We start from the raw sequence: 12614 nt of genomic DNA on the forward strand, positions 1-12614 counted from the left end.
ACACACACACACACACACACACACGCATTTTCTAATCAGCATCACTGGATAGTGATCAAGAGCAGGATGCCAGGTTGATTTTTCCTCTCGCTTGCAGAGTCCAATTGTAGTGTCCCAATTGAGAACATTCATCACAGACCCATAATACTACTCACTGGGCCATTGGGGAAGCTACATTTTAGTTGTTAAAAGGACACAATATATTTTACTGCAGTGCGAGGAAGCACTCACAATTACATAGTTCAGTGTTTCTATAATTTTTTTGTCATGTGGTTGCTGGCAAAGATCACTGTTACCATAACAAAAACTGAATGTTGCTACTTCATTGTAGGTAGGTCATAAGAGCATAAGACGGCAAGGTTTGAGAAAAAAGCCCATTTGGCACACCAAGTTCACTGCTTCCCCTATGGCCCAGTGAGTAGTATTATGGGTCTGTGATGAATGTTCTTAATTGGGACACTACAACTGGACTCTTCAAAGGAGAGGAAGAATCAACCCGGCATCCTGCTCTTGATCACTATCCAGTGACGCCGAGTGGAAAATGTGTATGTGTGTGCAATGTTCTATACAATGAACCCTGATCATTTAATCTTCTGAGAGGAAACAAATTCTCCACAAGGCTCTCTGAAGCTCACAGATAATCGGACAGAACTTCGAACATTTCATCCACCCTCATACCTCGACTATTCAACCATGGTCTGTTGTGCTCTGGAAAACAGTCCATTACCCCTCTCTATCAGGACAGGATCCACCACGTCCCTTGGAATATTCGATCACCTCAGTCTACATCTGTCCCTAGAACCAACAGTTCCACTACCAACTCGATATTCCTGCCACTCATTTTAAAGATGTTAATTGTGTCAACCTCAACTACTTTTGTTCAACATATCGAATACTTTGTTGTGGGTGAAAGTGTCTTCTACTCTCTTGTCTCCTTGGGCTTTTATTAACTTCAATCCAGTCTCTTCTACCCTCACAGACCAAGTCTAATAGCCAACTTAGATATATGCCATCGAGACCTCAGCATTTTAAAGGTGTGGATTAAGTCCCTTCTCTGATCTTTGTTTAGAAACAGGAAGAGGCATTCTGCTCCTTGAACCTATTCCACCATTCAATTAGATCATGGCTGATCTGTATCTTAACTCCATTTACCCGCCTTGGTTCTGTAACCCTTAATACCCTTACCTAACAAAAATCTATCAATCTCAGTTGTGAACTATTGGCCTAGTCCTCAACAGCTTTTGGTAGGGGGTGGGGGGGGGGGGGGGGAAAGAGAGTTCTAGATTTTCAATACCCTATGTGTGAAGAAGTGCTTCTTGACATCACACTTGCTAGATCTAATTTTAAGGCTCTTGTTCTGGACCCCCCTATCAGAGGAAATAGTTTCTCTCAATCTACCCTATCAACTCCTTTAGTCAACTTACACGCCTTAATTAGATCTTTTATACCCCAGGGAATAGCTAGTCGAGTTTGCAATCTGTATAATTTAACACTTTTAGCCCCAGTATCATTCTGGTGAATCTGCACTGCACCCCTCCAAGGTAAACATATCCTTCCTGAGGCACAGAGCCCAGAACTGAATTCAGTACTTCAGATGCAGTCTAACCACAACTTTATACAACTTTTCCCAAAGATGACAACTTCAGCTTTGAGAGTGTCTTCTCGTAACTTAAGGGCCCGAGTTCCAGAATCATCCTTGTTCAACAAGTTTCTTTTCCTAGATTATGTCTGTTTGAAGCAAGAAAGAATAGATAAACATCGCTGTGCAAAATGTCACAGGATTCACATTTACAAGGGTTTAAATACTGCTGAGATGTGGTCATTTGCAGCCTCTACACTGTCAAATGTGAAACATAATGTCTCTGATACTTTACTTTAAATTGCTCTGATGAAGATATCATAGGACATTTCGTGATTTGACTTGTATCCCGCTCCATTCACCCACCCTCTCTCCATCTCAAAAGGTACAGACTATACCTGGGGTACAATTTCACAGGCATCCAATCCAGGCCTTCAATAAAGTGATCTGCACCCGGAGTTTTAAGGGGCCATTAATGGAGGAAACGCCACAACTGGTACCACACCATTTCCAGTTGGTTAATGTTTCAGGAGTGGGAGAGTCCTGTCTGAATCTGGTCTCTTCCTAGCCCAGGCCAGCTGAAATCAGCTAATTTTGCAGAAGCTGACAGCCAGCTTTCACCTTTCAGATGTTTCCGAGTGGTTCTAACCTACAAAAGAGACAGTTACACACAGGAGCAGGAGACAAATGATTTAGCAGTCTGTACGTTTGTTTGGGTGAGAATAATTCAAGTCATTTTCCTTCATAATTAACATCCTGGATGCATTTTGTCATCCGCAATTTTTTTTTAGCAGAAAAAATACTGAATTGGAAAACTACCCCCTCCCCCACATTAAAAAAACATGATGATTAAACAGGTAGCATTTCAAAAGCAAAAGTGCCTCATTTCACATTGGAAATCTTCCATCTTTACACAGAGTCCTCGTGATGATCCTGAGCTGACCTTCTGGCTGGACGTCACTAAAGATAATAGCCAGTTGTTGGGGGGTTTGGATGGACTTCTGTACAAGGATGGCGTTTGTCTGAGGGCACCATGCTTCCACTGGGACGTACGCAGCCTCCAGAATACGCCATGTCTGCGCTGTTCCGAACATAGCTGTTCTCCACCTAGGAACATGGTCACAGAAGGTAGAGAAAGACACAACACATGAGATTATGTCTGCTATTGCTGAGTTAACTACTTTACAGATATTAACTTTTCATTGGAGTGTTTTATGCCCAGGCAGGAGTCTGGCACCACAGGAAGGTTGTTTCTAAGCTTGAATCAGGCTTATCCTTCTCAGAAGGCTACCAACTTTGCAACTGCTTTCTTCAACCGCCATCTCCCTTCTGCTGGGATACGGTTTGGCCAAAGTCTACTCCTTCCTGTCGTCGCCCAAGTGGCATTCTTCTTGTGTGGGTCTAGACAGGCAGTCCATTCAGCCATCAGAGCTGAGCCCAATGCTGTCCTTGCTTGATGCGCAAAATGTAAGCTGCTGCTGATGTGCATACAGCTGTCAGTGGATGGCAGTCAGCAGTTCAAGCCCACCTGCCCCCTTAACCCAGGAGTGCTTAGGGTAATTGCGCTGCCCTGGCTTAGATTAGCTAACTCAGCACACCTGGGCCATTGAACCTGGGGCTTTCCTGATCCGTATGGTTCAGGCTAGCACAGGGCAGTATTTTGTGAGAACAGTCAATATGTGTGTCTTTCTGCACCGACCACCCTCCAGCAGAGGCTCTGAACTTGCTCCTCCAAGGACTCCAGCCAGCACAGATCTGGAAGTGAGCATAGAACGATTCGTCACTCAGTTTCCCCTCCCTGTGAGGGAGTGCGAGGTCCGCACTCAAGGCTGGTCACCAGAACTAACCAGTATCAAACAGAGTTCATCAGGACAGCAAGGATCTGCCCCACTTTAAAAGGCTTTGGCAGGGTGGAAGGGGTGCAATGTGGTGATAGCTTTGTGATGTTTCCCTACATCTCTTTAGAAATAGCTAGCCCAACACAAGAATGTAAATGCTGGCATGTCATGTAACTGTATAAACGCACTCTTGCTCCAACCTACTAACATGCAGAAACATCTCCACTACAGAGAATCCTATGCCTCTGAAATCTAGCTGCGCACGAGACTTTGCTTTCACTGGAACTGGGTTCAAATGCAATCCAGACTAATGGAATGAGTGTCTCTGTCTGAGGCAATCGCGACTAAAATGAGTTTGGGAAGTCTCAACTTAAGATGCAACTACTCAGCACAAAACTGCCCAGGATGAGACAGAAATTGGTATTAAATCAGTCGTCTAACTCCAAGGAGCAGAAGGATTCCCTGTGTGAAAATAGAAAAAATTTACCCTGGTTAACAAGTGAAGTTGGGATTATGGCACAGTGCTCTGGAAATTGGACCACGTCCAAAACGGGGCACAATGCCAGGCAACGCACGCTGCTGGCGCCTCCTGAGGCTGATGGCAGGAGCACGGCAAATTGGGCAGCCGGGCTCATCTGCTTATTACCAGCTCCACAATAAGGTAAATAAAGTTGTAACTTGCCTTTTCGGTGAAAGCCTCCAGCGGTCCACTGGTTTGGCTGCTAAGTGCCGGAAGAAACTGACTGTAGCATACTCACCGCATTAATGAACCCCGTGCCAGACGTGGTTACCTTTGTACCTCTCTTTCCTCCTTTAAGGCGCTCCTTAAAATCTACTTATTCTGTCCCAATATCTCATTTTGATGTTAATGCTCCTGTGAAGCGCCTTGGGATATTTTACTACGTTAAAGATCTATATAAATGCAAGTTGTTGTTGTTGAAACATAGCAATGCATGCAGTCTGATGAATTGTGTGCTTTTTGTTAAGATGTTCACTGTAACATAGTTTTTTTTGCTTCCAATTTTCTCCCCATCTCTTCTGAAGGTGCGAACTCTAGCTGGGATATGGTTTTCTTGGGCGCTAGCAGTTTCTCTGGTACCTTAACCCAAGTGACAGTTCTTCATGCGCGAGTCCAGAGAGCGACTGGCATTATGGCAAAGTCTGGTCGTGTACACATCCGCACACACTTTCGAGTTGGAGCAACTGAACAGCGACCGGAACTTTGTCCACCTTCCCCCTGTCCCAACCCACGTCTGCCCCAACTGATTCAGTGACGATCAACATCACACATCAGTCGTCAAAACACTAATTCTATTTGGATCACTCTCGGCAGTTGGCCAGTGTGGGAGCTGAAATCATCTCGAAGGTTATTTGATTCATTAATTGAAGGCACAAAATTAAATTCTGTATACACTCTCTCCAGGTATCATATTTTGGGTTCGTCAAACCACTGAAGAATTTCTCTACATGGAACAAATTAAATTTATAAACAGATCAGCGCTCTCTTACTACGGAAGCATTTCTGCTCTGCTCAGCATGCTCTGGCTGCTGGTTAATTGTGCACTCCGCTCCACATACAGATTGACAACACTGACTTAGACAACACGTTCCAGTCACATGTTCTCCACACAGTCAGGAAGCAGAATCAGTTTCCAACAGGTTGGAAGTAATGAACCAGAGTGGGGACATTGACCTAAACTGAATATCAAACCCTAAGAGTGATGCATAAATCTCAGCATCAAAATATTCTATTAAGTTAACTGTAACAAGCTGTTTGGGAGACTGTTTAAATGATAATACTTGCTGTGATATAATTATTTATTTCAAATACAGAACTTTCCAACTAAGTATAATCCTGAATCCTCCACCACCCTTTCTTCATCTCCTGAATCTTGCTGACTGGCCAATTCTTGCCTTCTCTAACCCAGGAGCAATTATAGCAGCATTATCACTGGCCTGATCTCACCAGCTAACTCAGCATGGACCAGGCCGAAGCTTTTGGTTAAGGAGTCTCAACTTCCCCAAGTGCGAGTGACATGGTGAGTTGCTGGGAGACTTGAAGCTGTAACTCAAGTCTTTATTTGAAGTAGGACTTCCTTGATAGCTCAGTGAATAAATGCAGTACATCATGCGACCTGAACTGGCTCACTAGCAAAATTGCAGGTTTGAATTTTGCGTAAACGTTTGATCCGCTCGGATGGAACATCAGCTTCTGAAGTCAGAAAAGTGCTGTGCTCCAGTTCTTCTTACTGCTAATCCCAACTCAAATTCCTGACCTCATCAAAAGTCAGGAATTCCCATTCGCAACAGAAGGTTTTATCTCAGAACGAAGCTGCAATGTCAAGAAGAGCTGCAGCTGGACCAGCAGTAAGGAGATGGTCCAAGGAGGTGGGTCCAAGGAGGTAGTGCATCTCAATAAACTGGAAGGAGGGAGAGCTGATTGACAGATTGTACCCGTGAACTGGTGGGTCTTGTTTAGGGGGAGATGCCGCTATGAGGGGAGCGGTTGGAATGACTATTGAGGTAGCCTGTGGGGAAGTGATGGTCTGTAAATGTGGAAAAGCTCAAATATTACTTACTTATATTATAATTACTTTTAGATTAAGATTCTATTAATCATGCAGTAAAATGTTAAATTAATCAGAATGCCCCATTTTTGACATACGGTTGTAAATTTGCTACCCTGGCTGCTGGAGTTAGGTGGGGGAACAGTATGGAGCGCAACAACTGACCGCATCAGACACGTTCTGCCTTATGACCACAGTCACTGACCTGCTGAAAGAAGAACTGCACGTTTGGATCCTGGGAAAGACAAGGTTAGACTGAGCCTAGAGATGTTTATTATCTCAGCTCATGTGTGAAGAATGCTGCTTAGGTGAGGATACAGACAGGCAGTTATAACCCAGCATGAGTCCTTACCTCTAGCGACAGGGCCCCACTGATAACACTAAATGAGGCAGTAACAGCTTCAGAATGGGGCCAGCAGACTCACCGCCTTGCTCCAGATGGTGCCACTTTTAAAAGGGGCATTCCCGTGTGCTGCTTTTTCAGGCAGTAGGCTTCTTTACTATGACAATCGGGGTTGTCATAGTAAAGAAACCGACTCAACTTTGGGCTCAATTTTGGCCAGGAGTTGCTCCTTTTTCTTTGGAGTAACCTGCTTTTTCTGGCATAACTTAAAAATCCCCAGTTTCCCCAATCAATTTGCACCAGCGTAACTCACTCAGTTACGTGCCAGTTCTGCCCATTTAGGCAACTTTGGCCAGCTAATAGTTACTCCAAATCTACTTAGGCCAGCGTATGTGGCCACTTGAGAAAACCCTTGCGGAGAGTTAAAGAAATCGGCGCAGGTAAGTACATCGGAGGCCTTTCAGCCTGGGATAGGGGCAGGAAGCGGAGAGGACCTGGACCTAAACCAACCAAGCCTTACCCTTAGCAATGTTTGCAAACAAAAACTACTAACAATTCTATAAGAAATAAAAAATTAAAGTCCTACCTTCACCTTCAAACTGCAATTCACCTTTCTGCACTCGGCTGGGGAAGGCAGTGGGCCGGTGCGGGAAGCCACTCGGCCTGGGCTAGGGGCGGGATAACGCACTGGGAGGCCACTCGGCCTGGGCTAGGGGTTGGACAACGCACCAGGAGGCCACTCGGCCTGGGCTGGGGACGGGACAACGCACCGGGAGGCCACTCGGCCTGGGCTAGGGGCTGGACAACGCACCGGGAGGCCACTCGGCCTGGGCTAGGGGTTGGACAACGCACCAGGAGCCACTCGGCCTGGGCTAGGGGCTGGACAACGCACCGGGTGGCCACTCGGCCTGGGCTAGGGGCTGGACAACGCACCAGGAGGCCACTCGGCCTGGGCTAGGGGCTGGACAACGCACCAGGAGACCACTCGGCCTGGGCTGGGGACGGGACAACGCACCGGGAGGCCACTCGGCCTGGGCTAGGGGCTGGACAACGCACCAGGAGGCCACTCGGCCTGGGCTAGGGGTTGGACAACGCACCAGGAGGCCACTCGGCCTGGGCTAGGGGTTGGACAACGCACCAGGAGGCCACTCGGCCTGGGCTAGGGACTGGACAACGCACCAGGAGGCCACTCGGCCTGGGCTGGGGGCAGGCAGGAGAACTGATAGTGCTCCTGCCTGCCGGCGATTTCTATCAATCCTCCTGCCCGCCCCTAGCCTAACAAAGGAGGCAGAATTTATGAGATAGAGAATTTTACCTGAAGGAGCCCAGCAACACAGATTCGAAGAGAGGAAATGATGTAAATTCAGCGCCAATAAGATGGCAAAATACCGGCAACGTGAGGAGAAACAGCACAAGGCTGACGAGAGGGAGGAAGAACATCGCCACGCTCTCAAACAGACAGAGAGACCTACATCAATTGGGACCGTTGTTGCAGACTCACAGTGCTACTGCGCATGTGCGGACATCACTAATCACCACTGCACATGTGTAGATGTCCTGGCACATTTTCCAGCGCAGTACGACTGGCCACGATGCAGTGACGAGGCCAGACAGTGGCCAAAGTTCCAACACTTTTTATCGGCGCATCTGGGAACGTACATAAGCGCCGCAACTCCGGTAAGTGCATCGAAAAACAGGCTCAGCCAAAATTGAGCCTTCAGTCAGTAGTCCCGATTGAGTCCACCTATGTGTTCTGGCATTGAGCAGCCATCAGTGGTTCTTCAAAGCGCCCTCCACCCCCAACGATGGTTGATTGGCCAGCGCGCTCCACTGGTTGGATGCCCGAATGTTAAGATTTACCCCTACATCATCATTACTCCATCATCATTAGCGTATAATAGGTTCGTGACATTACTTTGGGCATTAAGTCTATCCAATTTGAATAATCTAATTAAATGCAGAAGCTGGGTTGAAGACTTGGGGGTTATTTTGGTGAAAGGGTGATAACAGGTATTCAGTTCTAAGAAGACATGTCTGTTTGAAAGTCTGATTTTAGCCCACAATTTTGGGACTAATTGATGATTACCATGATTTCAACTTGTCTGGAGGTGCCAAAGCAGCTTTGCAGCTCAAGACCCCATCGAGGCTCTTTAGCATCTAAAATATCTAAGGAAAATCGCGGCCCCTTGACATTTAAAGAAGTAGCATTAAAAACATGCTATTTCTGTGTTATGGCAATGTCTTCCCACTTGGATGCGTGCAAATGTAGGAAGGCTTTGGGTTAGACCACCTATACTGCCGGCTGATAATCACCACCAGATGAGCAGATAAATGTTACTGCACTTCTCACTTGCGTCTTTCTTCATCGGCATAAGCTATGCTTTGCCATAAAGAGTAAAAGGTGCTTTTACACTATTTCCTGCATGTTCCCCCCTTTTGTCTTTAATCATTTTAGTGATATGACAGTCCTGCTAGAGTCCACTTTGTAATGTGGAGGTCTGATATCTACTGTATGAAAATGCAGGGGGCTGATTCCCTGTGTCTCCAGGAGATGGGATGACATGCAACTGGGATGAAACTTAACTGGACCAGCTACATAAAGACTGTGGCTACCAGAACAGGTCAGAGGCTGGGTATTCTACAGTGAGTGACTCACTTCCTGACTCCCCAAAGCCTCACCACCACCTACAAGACCCAAGCCAGGAGTGTGATGGAATACTCTCCACTTGCCTGGATGAGTGTAGCTCTAACAACACTCAAGAAGCTCAAGACCATCCAGGACAAAGCAGCTGGCTTGATCGGCAGCCCATCCACCACCTTAAACATTCAATCCCTCCACCACTGGTGTACCGTGGCTGCAGTGTGTACCATCTGCAAGATGCACTGCAGCAACTCGCCACGGCTTCTTTGACAGCACCACCTAAATCAGTGACCTCTACCACCTAACCTAGAAGGACAAGGGCAGCAGGCACATTGAAAACACCATCACCTCCAAGTCTCACACACCATCCTGACATGGAAGTATATCGCTGTTCCTTCATCGTTGCTGGGTCAAAATCCTGGAACTCCCTCCCTAACAGCATTGTGGGAGTACCTTCACCTCATGGACTGCAGTGGTTCAAGAAAGCCCAACACCACTTTCTCAAGGGCAACCAGGGATGGACGATAACATAGAAACATAGAAAATAGGTGCAGGAGTAGGCCATTTGGCCCTTCGAGCCAGCACCACCATTCAATAAGATCATGGCTGATCATTCACCTCAGTACCCCTTTCCTGCTTTCTCTCCATACCCCTTGATCCCTTTAGCTGTAAGGGCCATATCTAAGTCCCTCTTGAATATATCTAATGAACTGGCCTCAACAACTTTCATTGGTAGAGAATACCACAGGTTAACAACTCTCTGAGTGAAGAAGTTTCTCCTCATCTCGGTCCTAAATGGCTTACCCCTTATCCTTAGACTATGACCCCTGGTTCTGGACTTCCCCAGTATCGGGAACAATTTTCCTGCCTCAAACCTGTCCAATCCTGTCAGAATTTGATATGTTTCTATGAGATCCCCTCTCATTATTCTAAACTCCAGTGAATACAGGCCCAGTCGATCCAGTCTCTCCTCATATGTCAGTCCTGCCATCCTGGGAATCAATCTGGTGACCCTTCACTACACTCCCTCAATAGCAAGAATGTCCTTCCTCAGATTAGGAGACCAAAACTGAACACAATATTACAGGTGGGGCCTCACCAAGGCCCTGTACAACTGCAGTAAGACCTCCCTGCTCCTCTACTCAAATCCCCTAGCTATGAAGGCCAACATGCTATTTGCCTTCTTCACCGCATGCTGTACCTGCATGCCATCTTTCAATGACTGATGTATCATGACACTCCGGTCTCGTTGCATCTCCCCTTTTCCTAATCTGTCGCCATTCAGATAATATTTTGCCTTCCTGATTTTGCCACCAAAGTGGATAACCTCACATTTATCCACAGTATACTGCATCTGCCATGCAATTGCCCACTGACCGAACCTGTCCAAGTCACCCTGAAGCCTCTTAGCATCCTCCTCACAGCTCACACCGCCACCCAGCTTAGTGTCATCTGCAAACTTGGAGATATTACACTCAATTCCTTCATCTAAATGATTGATGTATATTGTAAATAGCTGGGGTCCCAGCACTGAACCCTGCGGCACCCCATTAGTCACTGCCTGCCATTCTGAAAAGAACCTGTTTATCCTGTCTCTCTGCTTCCTGTCTGCCAACCAGTTCTCTATCCACGTCAGTACATTACCCCCAATACGATATGCTTTAATTTTGCACACTAATTTCTTGTGTGGGACCTTGTCAAAAGCTTTTTGAAAGTCCAAATACAACACATCCACTGGTTCTCCCTTGTCCACTCTACTAGTTACATCCTCAAAAAATTCTAGAAGATTTGTCAAGCATGGTTTCCCTTTCATAAATCCATGCTGACTTGGACTGATCCTGTCACTGCTTTCCAAATGCGCTGCTATTTCATCTTTAATAATTGATTCCAACATTTTCCCCACTACCAATGTCAGGCTAACCGGTCTATAATTCCCTGTTTTCTCTCTCCCTCCTTTTTTAAAGTGGTGTTACATTAGCTGCCCTCTAATCCATAGGAACTGATCCAGAGTCATTAGAATGTTGGAAAATGATCACCAATGCATCCATTATTTCTAGGGCCACTTCCTTAAGTACTCTGGGATGCAGACGATCAGGCCCTGGGGATTTATTGGCCTTCAAATCCATCAATTTCCCCAACACAATTTCCTGACTAATGAAAATTTCTTTCAGTTCCTCCTCCTCGCTAGACCCTCGGTCCCCGAGTATTTCCGGAAGGTTATTTGTGTCTTCCTTTGTGAAGACAGAACCAAAGTATTTGTTCAATTGGTCTGCCATTTCTTTGTTCCCCATTATAAATTCACCTAATTCTGACTGCAAGGGACCTACGTTTGTTTTCACTAATCTTTTTCTCTTCACATATCTATAGAAGCTTTTGCAGTCAGTTTTGATGTTCCCAGCAAGCTTCCTCTCATACTCTATTTCCCCCCTCCTAATTAAACCCTTTGTTCTCCTCTGCTGAATTCTAAATTTCTCCCTGTCCTCAGGTTTGCTGCTTTTTATGGCCAATTGATATGCCTCTGCCTTGGATTTAACACTATCCCTAATTTCCCTTGTTAGCCACGGTTGAGCCACCTTCCCCGTTTTATTTTTACTCCAGTCAGGGATGTACAATTGTTGAAGTTCATCCATGTGATCTTTAAATGTCTGCCATTGCCTATCCACCGTCAACCCTTTAAGTATCATTCGCCAGTCTATTCTAGCCAATTCATGTCTCATACCATCGAAGTTACCTTTCCTTAAGTTCAGGACCCTAGTCTCTGTGTCACTCTCCATCTTAATAAATAATTCTACCATATTATGGTCACTCTTCCCCAAGTGGCCTCGCACAACAAGATTGCTAATTAGTCCTTTCTCATTACACAGCACCCAGTCTAGGATGGCCAGCCCTCTAGCTCGTTCCTCGACATATTGGTCTAGAAAACCATCCCTAGTACACTCCAGAAAATCCTCCTCCACCGTATTGCTACCAATTTGGTTAGCCCAATCAATATGTAGATTAAAGTTGCCCATGATAACTGTTGTACCTTTATTGCACGCATTCCTAATTTCTTGTTTGATGCTGTTCCCAACCTCACTACTACTGTTTGCTGGTCTGTACACAACTCTCACTAGCATTTTCTGCCCTTTGGTATTCCGCAGCTCTACCCATACAGATTCCACATCATCCAAGCTAATGTCCTTCCTTACTTTTGCGTTAATTTTCACTTTCACCAGCCTCCTTTTCCTTTCTGTCTATCCTTCCTGAATGTTGAATATCCCTGGATGTTGAGTTCCCAGCCTTGGTCACCCTGGAGCCATGTCTCCGTAATCCCAATTATATCATATTCGTTAATAACTGCCTGCGCAATTAATTCGTCCACCTTATTACGAATACTCTTCGCATTAAGGCACAGAGCCTTCAGGCTTGTCTTATTAACACACTTTGTCCCTTTAGAACTTTGATGTAATGTGGCCCTTTTTGATTTTTGCCTCGAGTTTCTCTGCCCTCCACTTTTACTTTTCTTCTTTCTATCTTTTGCTTCTGCCCCATTTTACTTCCCTGTCTCCCTGCACAGGTTCCCATCCCCCTGCCATATTACTTAACCCCTCCCCAACAGCACTAGCAAACATTCCCCCTAGGACATTGGTTCCGGTCCTGCTCAGGT

The 12614-nt window shown here is 45.9% G+C and overlaps 1 protein-coding gene across 1 annotated transcript in view; it reads right to left on the minus strand.

Moving 5' to 3' along the window:
• Positions 1–517: 517 nt before the first annotated feature.
• ahr1b (aryl hydrocarbon receptor 1b) overlaps positions 518–12614 on the minus strand; it is a 287517-nt gene continuing 275420 nt past the window's right edge. The window contains exon 11 of the mRNA XM_070876056.1: positions 518–2686. Coding sequence (XP_070732157.1) covers positions 2540–2686 — 147 coding nt within the window. The 3' untranslated portion in view covers positions 518–2539. The remainder of the gene's footprint in view (positions 2687–12614) is intronic.

The sequence above is a fragment of the Pristiophorus japonicus genome, chromosome 3, assembly GCF_044704955.1.
Source record: "Pristiophorus japonicus isolate sPriJap1 chromosome 3, sPriJap1.hap1, whole genome shotgun sequence".
NCBI classification, from domain to species: domain Eukaryota; kingdom Metazoa; phylum Chordata; class Chondrichthyes; family Pristiophoridae; genus Pristiophorus; species Pristiophorus japonicus.